The 13,711-nt window shown below is 42.6% G+C and overlaps 1 protein-coding gene across 1 annotated transcript in view; it reads right to left on the bottom strand.

Annotated features, from left to right (window-relative positions):
• Positions 1-13,711, bottom strand: part of abca12 (ATP-binding cassette, sub-family A (ABC1), member 12) — a 50,605-nt gene that overhangs the window by 33,169 nt on the left and 3,725 nt on the right. Inside the window, exons 6-16 of the mRNA XM_062403066.1 lie at positions 13,323-13,540; positions 11,637-12,590; positions 10,965-11,071; positions 9,693-9,799; positions 8,826-9,025; positions 8,469-8,545; positions 7,106-7,236; positions 3,942-4,112; positions 2,472-2,636; positions 2,087-2,276; positions 1,069-1,208 (exon numbers count right to left, since the gene is read on the bottom strand). Coding sequence (XP_062259050.1) covers positions 1,069-1,208; positions 2,087-2,276; positions 2,472-2,636; positions 3,942-4,112; positions 7,106-7,236; positions 8,469-8,545; positions 8,826-9,025; positions 9,693-9,799; positions 10,965-11,071; positions 11,637-12,590; positions 13,323-13,540 — 2,460 coding nt within the window. The remainder of the gene's footprint in view (positions 1-1,068; positions 1,209-2,086; positions 2,277-2,471; positions 2,637-3,941; positions 4,113-7,105; positions 7,237-8,468; positions 8,546-8,825; positions 9,026-9,692; positions 9,800-10,964; positions 11,072-11,636; positions 12,591-13,322; positions 13,541-13,711) is intronic.

Below are 13,711 nucleotides of genomic sequence, written 5' to 3'. Positions count from 1 at the left end.
GTGTGTGTGTGTGTGTGTGTGTGTGTGTGTGTGTGTGTCCGTCTGTCCGCATGCATGAAGGCAGCAGTAGACTAAAAACAAAGTCAAGCTTGGACAAAAAAAGATCCTAAGTAGAAGACACTGATGCATAAACTTCCTGGAACTACATTTCTTACTCAGTAACTCCCAGTGGGGGGTTACACTGGGACTTAAGAGGTAAACACAGCCTGGAACAGCTATAAATAGCAGTGGCAACACATTTTGCCACAGATATTGTTTTTTTCCTAGGATTTAGAAAATAAAGTTCATGATGGTCGTGAAGGCACAAATCCAAAGAGCTGCGAGATCTTTCAACTGAGAAAAAGGAGAGGAAAAAACTGAAGATGCAATCTTAATAGGGAGAGTCACTAAGAGTTTCAAGGCCATGTTGAGGAAAAACAATATCGAAAAAATGTTGGGAATGAAGTTGTAATATTACAAGAAAGAAAGTCTTAACTTTACAAGAATAAAGCTATCATTTTAGGCTCATTTAAGAGAGAAAATATCAGTAGATAAGTCTGTTGCCTTGCGTTAAGAAGAGGAATGTGGAGCATTATTGTTAAATTAAATTTTACTCAAGGTTTCACAAATAATCTCATATTTTGTCATAAGTATCAGGACTTATGAGACTCCAGCGAGCACTGCTTCTCAACTTCTGGTAATTTCCCTCAACAAATGTTTATGTTTTTTTTCTTATCTCTCTTAATACTACAATTTCATTCTCGAAACATCACTACTTTTATCTCCTGATATCACAACGTTATTTTATGTAATATATTGACTTTCTTCTCGAAAACCTCGAAAAACATGGCCCTTATACATTGTAAATTCCAGTCATTTTTATATACTGGTAAATAATTTCCCTTAGAGGACCAGCAATCACACATTTGTCACATTTGAGGTACTTTATGTCCTTGACAAAGATAACATGTAAAAACAAGAATTTTGTTTTTATATATCATATATATTAAGGTTTTTGGAGTGAGTATCACCTGGATTGAATTTAAGGGCAGAGGAGGTAACATGTATGAATTTCTATCTGCTACACACCTTCTCCATTATGTCTCTCGTGATGGGCGTGTCAGGGGTGTACAGGATCTTCCCCATCAGCATTGGTTTGAGGAAGGCCCAGGCGATGGCTCCTCCTGTGGTGTTGACCATGTCCAGGTACATGTTCATGCAGAAGGGAGCTGCAGGAGGGAGGAAGAGTAGGGCATCTCTTTTTTAGACTTTATAAGGGATCATTTTTAAGATGAAAGAATAAGGCTGCTGTTATTTGATATTTTCTTACTGACAAAAATCCATTGAAAGGATTAAAACCAAGAAAGAGTCGTAAGGCTGAGTAACATCCCAGCGCTGAGCCCAGAGCCCATTCATTCCTGAGACTAGTGCTCAATCAACTTGGGTACTTTCAACAATAATTATTGTTGGGATCAATTAATTTGTTGCATCCAACAGAGAGATTGTGTTTTTATTGCCTTTGGTTTGGCTGTCTGCAGAAAACCTACTAAAGTGATGCCCATGACATTTTGTAGAGGGGTGGGGCCTGACCTAAGGAGGAGTCCTTTACATTCATTTTCGTTTTCATCACATTCTTTACCATGGTGATCACCAGGTTCATCCTTCAATCCTGAATCATTTGTGAATTGTCAAAGGAGCAAATGAAATGGAACATATCCAAGGAGTCAGAAAGAAGGTGTTTTAGAATTTACACTTTTTGTGTTAACACGTATCACAATTTAATTTAGGGCAAATCGAAAGTTGGGATTCTCTAAGAAAGAGAAAAACAACCCTCAATAGGCACAATATTTCTTTTAACATTCTTACAGAAGGTATTGCTGTTTTTGCAAATTTAACATATACTATTACATCATACTAACTATGAATGCAATATAATCCATACTGGATGTCACTATCAAATATTCACATGTTACATTACATGTCCTTTGGCTGACGCTTTCATCCGAAGCGACTACCAATCAGTGCATTCAACATCTAAGAATAGTGCCTGCGCTGACAATACAACTCAGTTTCTACAAGCCCCACGCGTGTCCTCCTCCCGACATACTGGCATTTCGTGGAATCTTGAAGCGATCGATCAAGTCCTCCTTCCACTGGCCACTGGGGAAGGTGGGCTCCGGCATGGGGGGCAGTTTGGCGATTCCAAACAGAGCCATGATACCGTTACTGCACAGCGCTCGAGAGAGGGTGACGAACGTAGCCTTGGGTGAGATGGATGATTTATATCCTCTGGACATCTGCGGGGGGGGGGGGGGACAGAGATTGCGATAAATATTTGAGCATTTTCTTTTTTGTCATATGAATATGAGAATTATATTTGAAGGCTCCTCGAAAACAATTTGATCCACCGAAATATTTGCCGGTGCAATTTGACACTTGTGTGACAGTTTACATTGTGTGTGAAGCTGAACAGATGTAAAGAGTATACGTACGAGGCTGAACTCGTTGTCGGCCATCAGGTTGAGGTCTTGGATGGAGAACAGGTAGCTTTGCAGCGTGTTGATCATGGGCAGAATGTTGTTCATCGTGTCAATTAGAGTCTGAGCTATCTGAAGCATAACCCCCACCAGGCTCTGCATCTCTTCAGACAGCACCACCTGAAAGAAAACACATCAACATTCAAACCCCTCCGTTGCTCTTTTTTCTCTTTTCCCTCTTCATCTTTGAAGCTGTGGAGGCCGCGGCTATTTTTCACGCTAACAAAGCCGAGGTTCTTTAGTCATGTTTTACTTTATCTTGCAAATGTCACTATTAAGCTTAAGAGGTCGCATTTTATGGAAGATATATTTAATGCTTAAAGTTAATTGAATTCAAGTGTTTAAATAATGAAGGTCTTTCCCTCAAAATAAAAACTAATGAGAATATATATCTCATAAGTTACATACATAAATCACAAATATTCTTTCAGCCTCTCTCTTCATCATATTTCAGCATTTCTCTCTTTTAGCTGTTTGTCCTTGTATTTAGACACCATTTGATTTTTTCTTCAGCCAAGGCAACAAGATAGGTTTTATCTGATATTTAGTCAATGTCTTAAGAGGCTTTTAGCGTATAACTAATAGATAATATTAGTTTTTCAAATAGTTTTTAATAATTCTGTAAACTCTTGCAGTGAAGAGCTGCATGTAAAAGCAACATTCTGCACATAGAATTCAACAAAGCCACTGTAATTTCAGTGGCTTTGTTGAATGTAATTTCAACCCAGTAGCACTGTGCATCAGCAGTTTCAGTTATGAGGGAAGTTACTTTGTAGTACTGCTAAATTTAGCAGTACTACAAAGTAACAAAGCACAAATCCATGTTAGCTTTTATCTGGAATGAATGGATGAATGTCAAGTATTCACACTTCTTTTAGCTCCGCATTGTCCTCCAGCAATAAAAATAAAAAATAAGTGAAATCCATCAGTCTTAAACAGAGAAAACGTTGCACATGACGTTAGGAGAAGATTTGAATAAGGAACCCTTTGAAAACCATTTACACTTAATTAATACATCAATGCAACTACACCTCGATAAGTCTCATATTCAAACGTGAATAGTTTTATGACGTTTTGGGGATGGACAGTGTTTGCTGTCATGAATAAAATGGAAAAAAACATCAGCTTCAGCAGGAAATTCTTTTTTTCTTTAAATGTGTGAGAGAGAGAGAGAGAGCTTTGTCTGGTGAACAAACGTTTTCCCACACAAAAGCTTTTGCTCCCCGACTCATCTGTCCCTCACACAAACACACCGTAGAATCAAACGTGCACCGGGACCCACGGAAACGATTTTCTTTAACCACTCGGCTGTTAGAGGACAATGTGCAATCATCCCATTCACACGTTCACCACAAAGTGAGGACATTTCACCACAGCAAACCATGTTGTTGTTATCTTGTCTGAGGACAAAAGACGGAGGCTTACTCTGTAGAGGAGCTTTTCCATGTTGAGATGGCGCACCATCAGCAGTGAAAAGCTGTACCACTGCTCCGCACTCATGGAGCAGAAGGTCTTTAAGATGGCCGCGTCCGACGCCTTCATGTTCACAGAGGACGTGGAGTTGCACTGGCGCAGGTTCACCAACCAGGACAGGATCTGTTCGGAAAGAGATGAAGACAGTTGTGGAAACATGCGACAGGAGTTGGAACATCATGCGCTGAACTGCGTAAAGGTATAAACATGATAAATAGATAGATAGATAGATTACTTTATTCATCCCCGAAGGGAAATTAAGTCATCATAGCAGCCGGTACATTTGCATACAATAAAATACAATACAATAAAATAAAATAAAAAATATTGCGGTAGAAAGAATAAAAACAGAAACACAAGATAAATAGGTAGATAAGGTGCAGTGGCAGATGATGGTAATAGTACTGATGATATGATGGTAATGTTATTGTTAGACAGTATATAAAAAATAGTACAGTATATATAGTATATAATATATATTTATATATGATAGAAATTATACCAATATAATAGCAATAATAATGGCAGCAACAATATATATAATAATAATAATAGTAAAATATAATAATAATAACATGTACACATGTATAAATATGTGTATATAGACTTATATATACAAATAATATACAAAGAGTATGATATAATATATGGTATATAGTACGGGTATAAATATAAGTATTTGACGATACAATAGATAATATAATATACTATGAATGTAAGGATATGTAGACAGATTGTGCAAAAGACAATATTATTGTATAAAATGATGAATTGAGACAGGTATATTTAGTGCAGTTCTGTGATGGTGGCTCTGACAGAGGTAGATGAGTTTTACAGTCTTATTGCGGTTAATGAGCAATGATCCTATAGCACATCTGTGTAGTTGATACATGATTCATACTTTCATGGTTGGCTTTTTACGGTGAACAGCCTCCAGGACAAAAATTCCATCCATCGATTATCTATACTGTTTTTCCTTTGAGGGTCACAGGGGATCAGGGGCCGAACACAGCTGACGTTGTATCGCAGGGTCCGACATTTACAGACAAACATCCATTCGCACCGATGGTTCCAATTAAGTGGAAGGAAGCTGGAGTATCCGAAGAAAATACTTTACAGCCACGTGAATAACTTGCAAATCCTAGGTAAATGCGCCACCCACTGCACCCCCTTCAGACAAAGTAGTTGACAAGTAGTTTGGTCGGGTCGGTCACGTTGGCTAGGCAGATTGTTTTTGAACTGCACATGTCTGTTATCAGGAAAAAACAAGTGATTAACGTGTGTTTCAGGGACTCAAACTCAACACAAAATGTAGCTTTCATTAAGTGTATCGAGACTCGGGTGGAGTCTTGACCCAGAAAACAGGATGCTGTCAGGTTCAGGTGCAGCTCCAGACGCACATGGGTCTAAGTTCTCCTTCAATTTGGTTAAAAAAACCATTAACAACATGTATTATGTTTGGGGACGGGACAATTTCACCTCAAGAATGGTGGGTAATCAAACACGTGTCACATCCAATTGTTCTCGGAGCCGGCAATTATGGAAATGTGTTTGCTCCAATCAAAAGGACGTTCACAAGTCGCACAGGTCGGCTGTTGCTCCATTTAGTCGTATTTCACTCACCTGCGCAGCGTGCAGAAAGTAATGTGTCTGCACGCTCCATTTAAGTGCCATTTTTTTTCCTGCGGTAGTACCAGCAGATATTTTCAGACGCCTGCCTGTCATTCCACTAAGTCAAGTCTGCTCTGGAGAAATGGTCCGTGGCGTGATTTTGATCTGGCGTGTAAATCCGTCTCCATTGTGCTGTAACGTCAACAGTTAACACTTCTATTGAAGCCTGATTGATATTGTATTTGATAGAAGAGGCGTGCTTTACAAAAGGCACCTTCTGTGCCATTAGCAGAAGGTTACAGGGTTCTCTGGAAATAAAAGTGAAGTTACATTAACTGTAAATTGCCCCACGCAGCAGCAGCCTTCAGCAAAGTGTGCAGGTTATACAGGCTTCATGAAAGAAAACAATACTCCGATGTAATGTTGAGTCCACAGCACATGCTAATTAAAACATGGCAGATTATCAAAGCTATTGAAGGTCTGCTGCACCCCCCCACAGCCTGCACTGATACGTGGGGAAATGTGAGAAGGGAAAAATTGGACCTTGGTCGATGTTATTTGCTGAGGATTATGGGAACAAGGCTTCTTTGCACCAGCAAATTCCGTGTGTCCTCAGGTTGACTGAAGCCGAGCTCAGGCTACAGGAGTTGTACGACCCTGACCAATTAAGATATCGGGTTGCATAACAAACCGGAGGAGAGCCTTCACAGATATTTCAAACATGCACAAACAACACCGTTTGAAAAACAATGCCACGTCACACACCACGGGATGTTTTTAAGATTGTTGCTCAAGAGGGAGTGACCCCCCCCCCCCCTTATGTCACCGCTTTGACATGAGGAAACAAACGTGACACACATGTTTGAGCTCTTGCTCTATCGGTAATAATAATAATAATAATAATAATAATAACAATAGCAATAACAACAGTGCATTGCCGGGTTATAAAATGACAGCAGAAGAAAAACGTCTGGATGAAAAAAAGGTTGGGGAGACATGGTCACCACTGTCTATTCCTCAGCTACTGTCTCGCCCACACTGCCTTGTTAAAGTCATCCATGACAACTTTGACTTGTCAACTACTTGTCAACAACAACAGTGCCCCCTGCTGCCCATCCGCTGTAGATGCCTCTGCCACTGCCACATTAAACTACTGTACCATGCTAAACCCACAGATGAACAACTAGTCTACTACAATGCACAAGAATGTGTCGCATCTTTTATAGTTGACCTCGTACAGAAGCTGGTTTTGGGAACGCCATTTCAATTCCCTCAGTCCCTCTCATTGGTCCCACTAGTATGGACGGAATCAATCGCGATTTTAAATCCTAAATATCTACCATGCTTGATAATTGTCATGGCGGCCCCCGACGACTCTGTGGTTCCAGGCCCCAAAACTCCTCCTGTCTGAGCCCAGGATGAGGCGGTGACTTCATGTTTGCTTGCTCACTTACAGTATGTGCTGCTATTAAGAGGATGCTTAATGGAGCTTGAAACTTGCTCACCTCCAAGTTGTTGTTTGGTACAACGGCTCCCATCAGCAGGTGCAGGGCTGCTGGATCGAAATCCATGTGCCGCTGAACATCCTGAACAAAGGCGGCTTCGTCTCTCAGCAACTCTCCGACCGTCACCACTCCTGGGAAGAGAAAGTCATACAAGTGTGAGCCGGAGAGTTTTTATTGTCTTTTAATATATTGAAACTAAAGATCTAGTTTTATAAGATTTAATAATTCATGCTGTGGAGCAGTTATCACATAATGGATGCCGCAGCTGGTTTCAGTGTTTTCCCAAACAGCTTTATTTGTTTTTATTGCCAATTGCCGAAACAGCTTTTATACAGAAACTGCTCTTTAAAAAGAAAAGAGAGAACAACAATTCAGTGGTTCATGTTTTTTCTCATCCGGCCACTCGCCACTGAGAGAGGATGCCTCAGGATTGTAATTATGGTTCCAGCCAGGTCTTCAAACGTGTTTACCGGAGCAACAATCGTGGACAAGGTGACAATGGAGAAACGCGCTCCTCTAATAAGTCGTTAGATGATCAAGAGACGAGCGGAGCGAGGACATGAGACGCAGAGAGACACGAGAGGGCAACAGGTGAGACGAGATGAGCTGCCGGTTGTCATGGAAACAAGGTATGTGATGTGCTCACAGCCGACCAGGCAGGCGGCGCCATTCTAATACAAATGCGCCCATAGACTTGAATTCTACATTTTGAACACTCTAAAAGGTTTAGCTAAATTAAAAAAACTACAAAAGAAAATATCGTAAAATAACTGATTATATGTGAGAGGGTTCTACCACCTCTGATCACAAGTTTAGGTTTTCACTCCTGTCCATTTGTCTGTTTGTTTGTTTTTCAGAAGAATGATAAGAATTAGACATGGGGCGAGAAAGAAAGCACTGAATAACGGGACTTATGTGGTCAAAGAGGCGGATCCCACTTACTTTCTTCCTTCCTATGCTTTTGACATTTTTTTAGTTTCTCAGGGAATTATTTGATGGATCTTGATGAGAAACATTAGACTTATTTAGAGAACGGATGTCTTTTGGTTCACGAAATTTGATGCAACATGACTGAATTTGGCCTCGATGGAGTTTTTACTTTACTTTACGATGGAGTATTTCATTTTCAGATTACATTTCTTGAACCTGATTTATCTTGAGAATTACCCATCACGGATCTGTTGCTAGAAAAGGGAACATTAGGAATAAGGATTCTGCAGAAGTCCTCTGTTTTGCTGTATTGTAATAATAAAATCACAATTACTGTGTACTGAATCATATTGACAAATAAAAACACATTGTCCCACACCCTAATATCATATTGTTAAATACAGAACCTGTAAAATACAGACTAATGTCTCACCTGGGGCGGTGACGTTAATGTTGAGAGAGTGCAGGCTGCTGGTGTTAAAGCCCAAACCTTGACCCAACACATCCGTCCTGTACACACACACACACACACAGAAAGAGAGAGAGCGAGAGAGAGAGAGAGAGAGAGAGAGAGAGAGAGAGAGAGAGAGAGAAATACATAAATACATTTTGATCATGAACTATAAAAAAACTGTCTGTTTTACAGTTGACTTTAAACTTCCAGCTGCTTTTTAGGAGAATAGACTCAGAGGGATAGGTGAGGGGTAAAGACCTCGACAAAGGTGAGGGCAGCAGCTTTTAAAGCCATTAAAAGAATAACATTTGCGAAGGATGAAGACAAAGCCAGTACCAGTCCGAATTGATGTTGTAGGTTTTTGGCTCCCCGATGAAACTCTGGAAGACGGCATCAGTGAGCATGCTGGCGTCTATCAGCAGGCTCTCGGCCACGAGCTGCAGGCTGGGCAGGATGGTGCGGCACAGCTGACCAGGCTCTATTGAGAGGAGCCGCAGCAGCTGATGCATAGTATCAGTGTTCTCCAAGGTGCACACCTACGACAAATCAGTCACGTAAGTCAACATTATCAAATGTAGCCAAATTGGGTTAGTCATGAATTGCAACCCACGGTGATGTTGGTGTGTTTAACTAGATTGTTAATTTCAGGACTTTAGGTTAAAACAAATAAATCCACTCCAACTAAAGAAATTAGATTAGGCAGATTTTCTTTTACAGGGAAGTTCTCAGTCTATAATTCTAGATTCTTGCTCCACAATTCAGGTCTGAGCAAAACTTTGATTTATAAGTTGCTGCCTTTTTTTGGTATGCACATAAAATAATGTCTGTGACATTTAATCAAAAAATATATCAGCATCAATGAAAACCCATTTGTGTATCAATGCTGTTGTAATTGTTGACTATTCATTTCCATGTCACAGCCGTAGTTTTCTAGAATTTAACTGGCAATTGACTTTTTTAGTCTTTAGTTCAACAACTCTCAGACTGAAACTGCATCAGCCTGTGGTGTGCCTGCCTTAGAAGAGGGTGTATTGTGTTTTAAAGGCCAAAACACCATGCCAAGGTACACAACTGATGATACGTCCCTTTACTGGTGGCCACTAACATCTACTTCAATCATGCAAAATATATTAACTTGTTTTCAAAATTCCCTGATTTTGATGGATGATGATTGTGTAAACGCTTCAGGGGTAATGCAGAGACCTGGGATGTCAGGAGGGTGAGTTTCTCTTTGAGCTGCTGGTCGGTCATGTTGCTTTGGAAGAGATCGGCTGCTGTTTGGATGGTCTGCTGCATGAGCATCAGGATCTCTGCGAAGGGAGGAGGGAGAGAGAGGGAGGGGATAAAACAAGGGTTAGAGAGGTTATGAGATGAACAGATGGGACGGAAAGGGGGAAAAGAGGTCAGTCAGGTCTGAAAGGTGACAGAACAACAGGGCATCCCGCCGGGCTTCATTAGGACTCGTGCCAGTGCAAGGAGCCCGGCGTCGTCGGGTGGCGAGCAGCAACGGGCGCTCTTACAAAGCGAGGCCCAGAAGTACCACATGATGTCGTGCATTAAAACACATCTGACAAGCCCTAAGAAAGACACCACCTCAGGTAGCGAGACGTGATGACAGACTATTCAATCGGGCTAAAATTAGACAGTGTTGATGTTAAATCTCAGGGGGGGCTCAACACCTAGAGGCCTTTGCAATTACAGTTCACTGTGTGTGTCTGTGTGTGTGTGTGTGTGTGTGCGTGTGAGGAATATTAGCGGCTTTGTGGAGAAGTGGAGCAGCTCACGAAACGATTCAGCTCACTAAAAAAACATTATCACACAAACACAGACACCGATTAAAAAGGAGGTCAGAGATGTCCACTTGTGCGAGTGCGAGGGGAGACATTTAGCGGGGGCGGACAGGATAAGTGATTGAATTCTACTTTGCTAATGAGATTTAAAAAGGTGCTGAGTGGCTTTCTGCTGGAGAGGGGCCATCTGGCCTCTGGGCTCTTTGGGAGCTCGAGCTAAGCCGGTGTGAAGTCTTATTCCCTCATATCTCCGGAATGAATTATGCCGCGTTATAATCATGTTTACAATAACGACGGCATTAACAAAAACGTTTTACGGTCCCCCCCCCCCCCCCCCCCCCCGTGGTCTCGCAGTGGCCGGTGAAGGTCAGAGCGAGAGGTGGCCCCCTTCCAAGCTGCGTGAGGGTTTTAACGGCGCCGGCTGGCAGACTGTGCTCCCGCAGACATAGACAGGGCGTCGCAGCAGGTATGGAGATCAAGCTGCAGCATCAGTGAGGGCTCCAGAGTGCCGCGACAATTAGACCGAGCATGAGCGGGGGGGGGCGAATTCGCTGCGGAGTCAGGAGGTAAAGTTAATTACGAGAGACTGGGAGGATGGAGCAGCGTTCCCTTGGGTATTCTCCCTAAAACCAGTGCCGTGTACATTTCTCTGATCCTGAGAAGCCTCTGAAGACCTCGACGTTACCTTGAGACTCGTTGGCCAGAGCCCGGGTGATGTTTTTAAACGCAGGGGGGAATGGAATGGCATCGGTAAGCATGGCAACAGCGCTCATCAGGAGATTCTCCATCGGCCTGGGGAAGAGCAAGCAAACCTATTCAGATCCCTCATTCCTTAAAGCTATATGACCCAGTGTTAATGATACAAGGGTTCATACACATTTTGACCAATGGATTTCCATGACTTTTCAATAACTTTAAACCAAAATTTCCATGACAAAAGCATACAGTTTACCTTAAATGACACAAATAGATGAGACAATAGTTTGATTGAGTATTTGTCGGTTTTTGTCTGTTGTAACCCATGGCATGTACTTTTCCATTTGTAGCCAAGCATGGTTAAATCTACACTTCCCTGGCATAGTGCATTATCCCACCTGCTTCCCCAGCTAACTTTTCAATTGGTATGAGAGCGTATGCCTGCTTATCGTTTTTCTTTTAAAAGCATATGAATTATTTAAAACTCAGCGTTAATGAACGACAAGACAATATTAATATAACAAATTTCCACCCTAACCCTTCTCTAAAACGTTTGGGATTTTATTTTTTTCAAGCACTTTTCCAGGCCTGGAAATAAACATTTAACAATTCCATGACTTTTCCAGGTTATTCATGAACGTAGGAACCCTGTGATACTTACATCTGAAGTACACTGGGCAATGTGAGGACGGAGAGCCCAACAAGGGAGGCATCAATGGTCTCTTCCCGAGAGGCGTTCATGCCCCACGGCATGTCCCTCGAAGCTCCCTTCAACACAACACCCAGATCAGGATTGTTAAAGAACATGTGGACTGTCTCCAAGATTTCTCCTGTGGTGGGAGGAACGCTGAGGGCTTCGGACATGCTGTGGTAGTCGATGTAGAACAGGTCGATGAAGTCGTCCATGGGGTCCCTCATCATCATCGGCATCATCGGCGCCTCGCGTTTGTGTCGGACCCTCATCGAATGGTTAGCGCCGGCCATATGTGGCCTTGACATTCCCTGCTGATGATACATAGGAGACAGGAGACCAGGGGTGCTCAACAGCTGCTTCAGCATTCCTATGATGTTCCCACCTAGGTCCACAAACAGCTCAGTGTTTTCCGGCATTTCCACGCACAGCTTGCTCAGGAGGGACAAGAAGGACCTGAGGATGTCGTACAGTCTGTGCACCACCTCCATCAGCAGATCCACTCCGGAGGCTTGAGTGGAGCCCAACCACGTAATCAGCTCCACCACCTTCCGCACAATCAGAGTCGTTTCTTTGAATCCCAGGATTTGCTCCAGGCCTCGGTAAACCTTGGGGTCATCACCAAGTATCTTCAGGTCGGCCATGAGTTTGACAACTTCTCTCATCGCGTTAATAATAGACGCCTCGTTGAGTCCGGAAACGTTCAGTGACATCGCGGAGAAGATGTCACCTGCGGTGATGTTGGCAGAGGTTAGGAAGATCATCGCTGTCTGTTCGAGGAGGTCCTGGCAGGCGCTGCTGTTTTGAAGAAGAGGGGAGTTGATGATGAGGTGACTCATTGCATTCTCAGCCGCCTCGATGTACGGCTGGAGGGAAGGGGCCGCTCTACGCAGCTCGTCTGTGAGCATTTTGATTGAAGACAAGCTGTGGACGGGAGAGATTTAATGAATGGATTAAAACAATGTAAGCACATGTATTGACACCTGACTGACCTCATTTACTTTTCTCTTAAACACAATGATTCCACAGAACTCTCGTTTTTAACCAGAGGTAATGTTTCTTCTTTCGCTTAGTTTCCCTTTTTCCTCGACAACATATTGCTGAGTCTCTCCACTGGGATAAATGATCTATAACTCATGTAGCCAGACCTGATCGATTCCCGGGCGATATACAGAATGGGATCATTATCGCCATGGCCCGGCTCATTATTGCTGCTGGCGTACAGAGGGAAATCAATTTTAAAAGGATATCGCACTTAGCTGAATCACCGTTATGTCACTGTCGGCGCAGGATTTCTCAGCCAGTGAAGTGAATCAAGTCCAATGCAAATGTGGACGCTCCCAGTTCCTTGTGTGATTGTGCATTGAAATGAAAAATTGGTTTGACTGGTGCATTGTGGATAACGTTGTAACCACACATGGAGGAGTGAGTTCATGTGTGTTGAAGTGCACAATTAAAACACTGCAAAACCTGATTTAAACTGTTCAGTGGGTTTTGCTTGTGGCTGTAACACATGTTGATATGACCGCCTCACAGATCTACTGTACTGTCTGATCTACTGAAGGGGATGAAAAGTATGTTGTGATGTTCCAATGCAACTTGTAATCACTGTGTCTGCTATGACACACAATCTGATCGCGGCTGTAAATAAGTCACCTGTTCTGTAACTGTAAGTCCTGGAGCTGCATGTTCCAGTGAAGTTGCGCCTCTGGGCTCAGAGGCCGGCCTGCCAGCATTCCGAGCTGCTCGGAGAAAGCTGAGATAAGCTGCTCTGCCACGAGTGATTGGTTGACAATGACGTGGTACAGGGCCTGCATGGTCTCGGCAATCCTGGCAGCCGTGGCATTCGGAGCCGTCGGTCCCACGCCCATGTGCTGTGCAGGCAACACACAGAGAAATGGACTGTTAGCAGCTGGCGGCTTTCTATGTGGTTCAACACTGCCACCAAGTGGTGCAACTCTGAACTGCACTTGACCAAGAATATTTTTGTCACAATGTTTATTTTTTTAGTCAGCTCAAACAAAAAATTAAAAAATACAATGTTG

Source organism: Platichthys flesus, chromosome 13 (assembly GCF_949316205.1).
Source record: "Platichthys flesus chromosome 13, fPlaFle2.1, whole genome shotgun sequence".
Taxonomy (NCBI): domain Eukaryota; kingdom Metazoa; phylum Chordata; class Actinopteri; order Pleuronectiformes; family Pleuronectidae; genus Platichthys; species Platichthys flesus.
The sequence above is the reverse complement of the archived record's forward strand: the minus strand, read 5'-3'. Positions and strand labels throughout refer to the sequence as shown.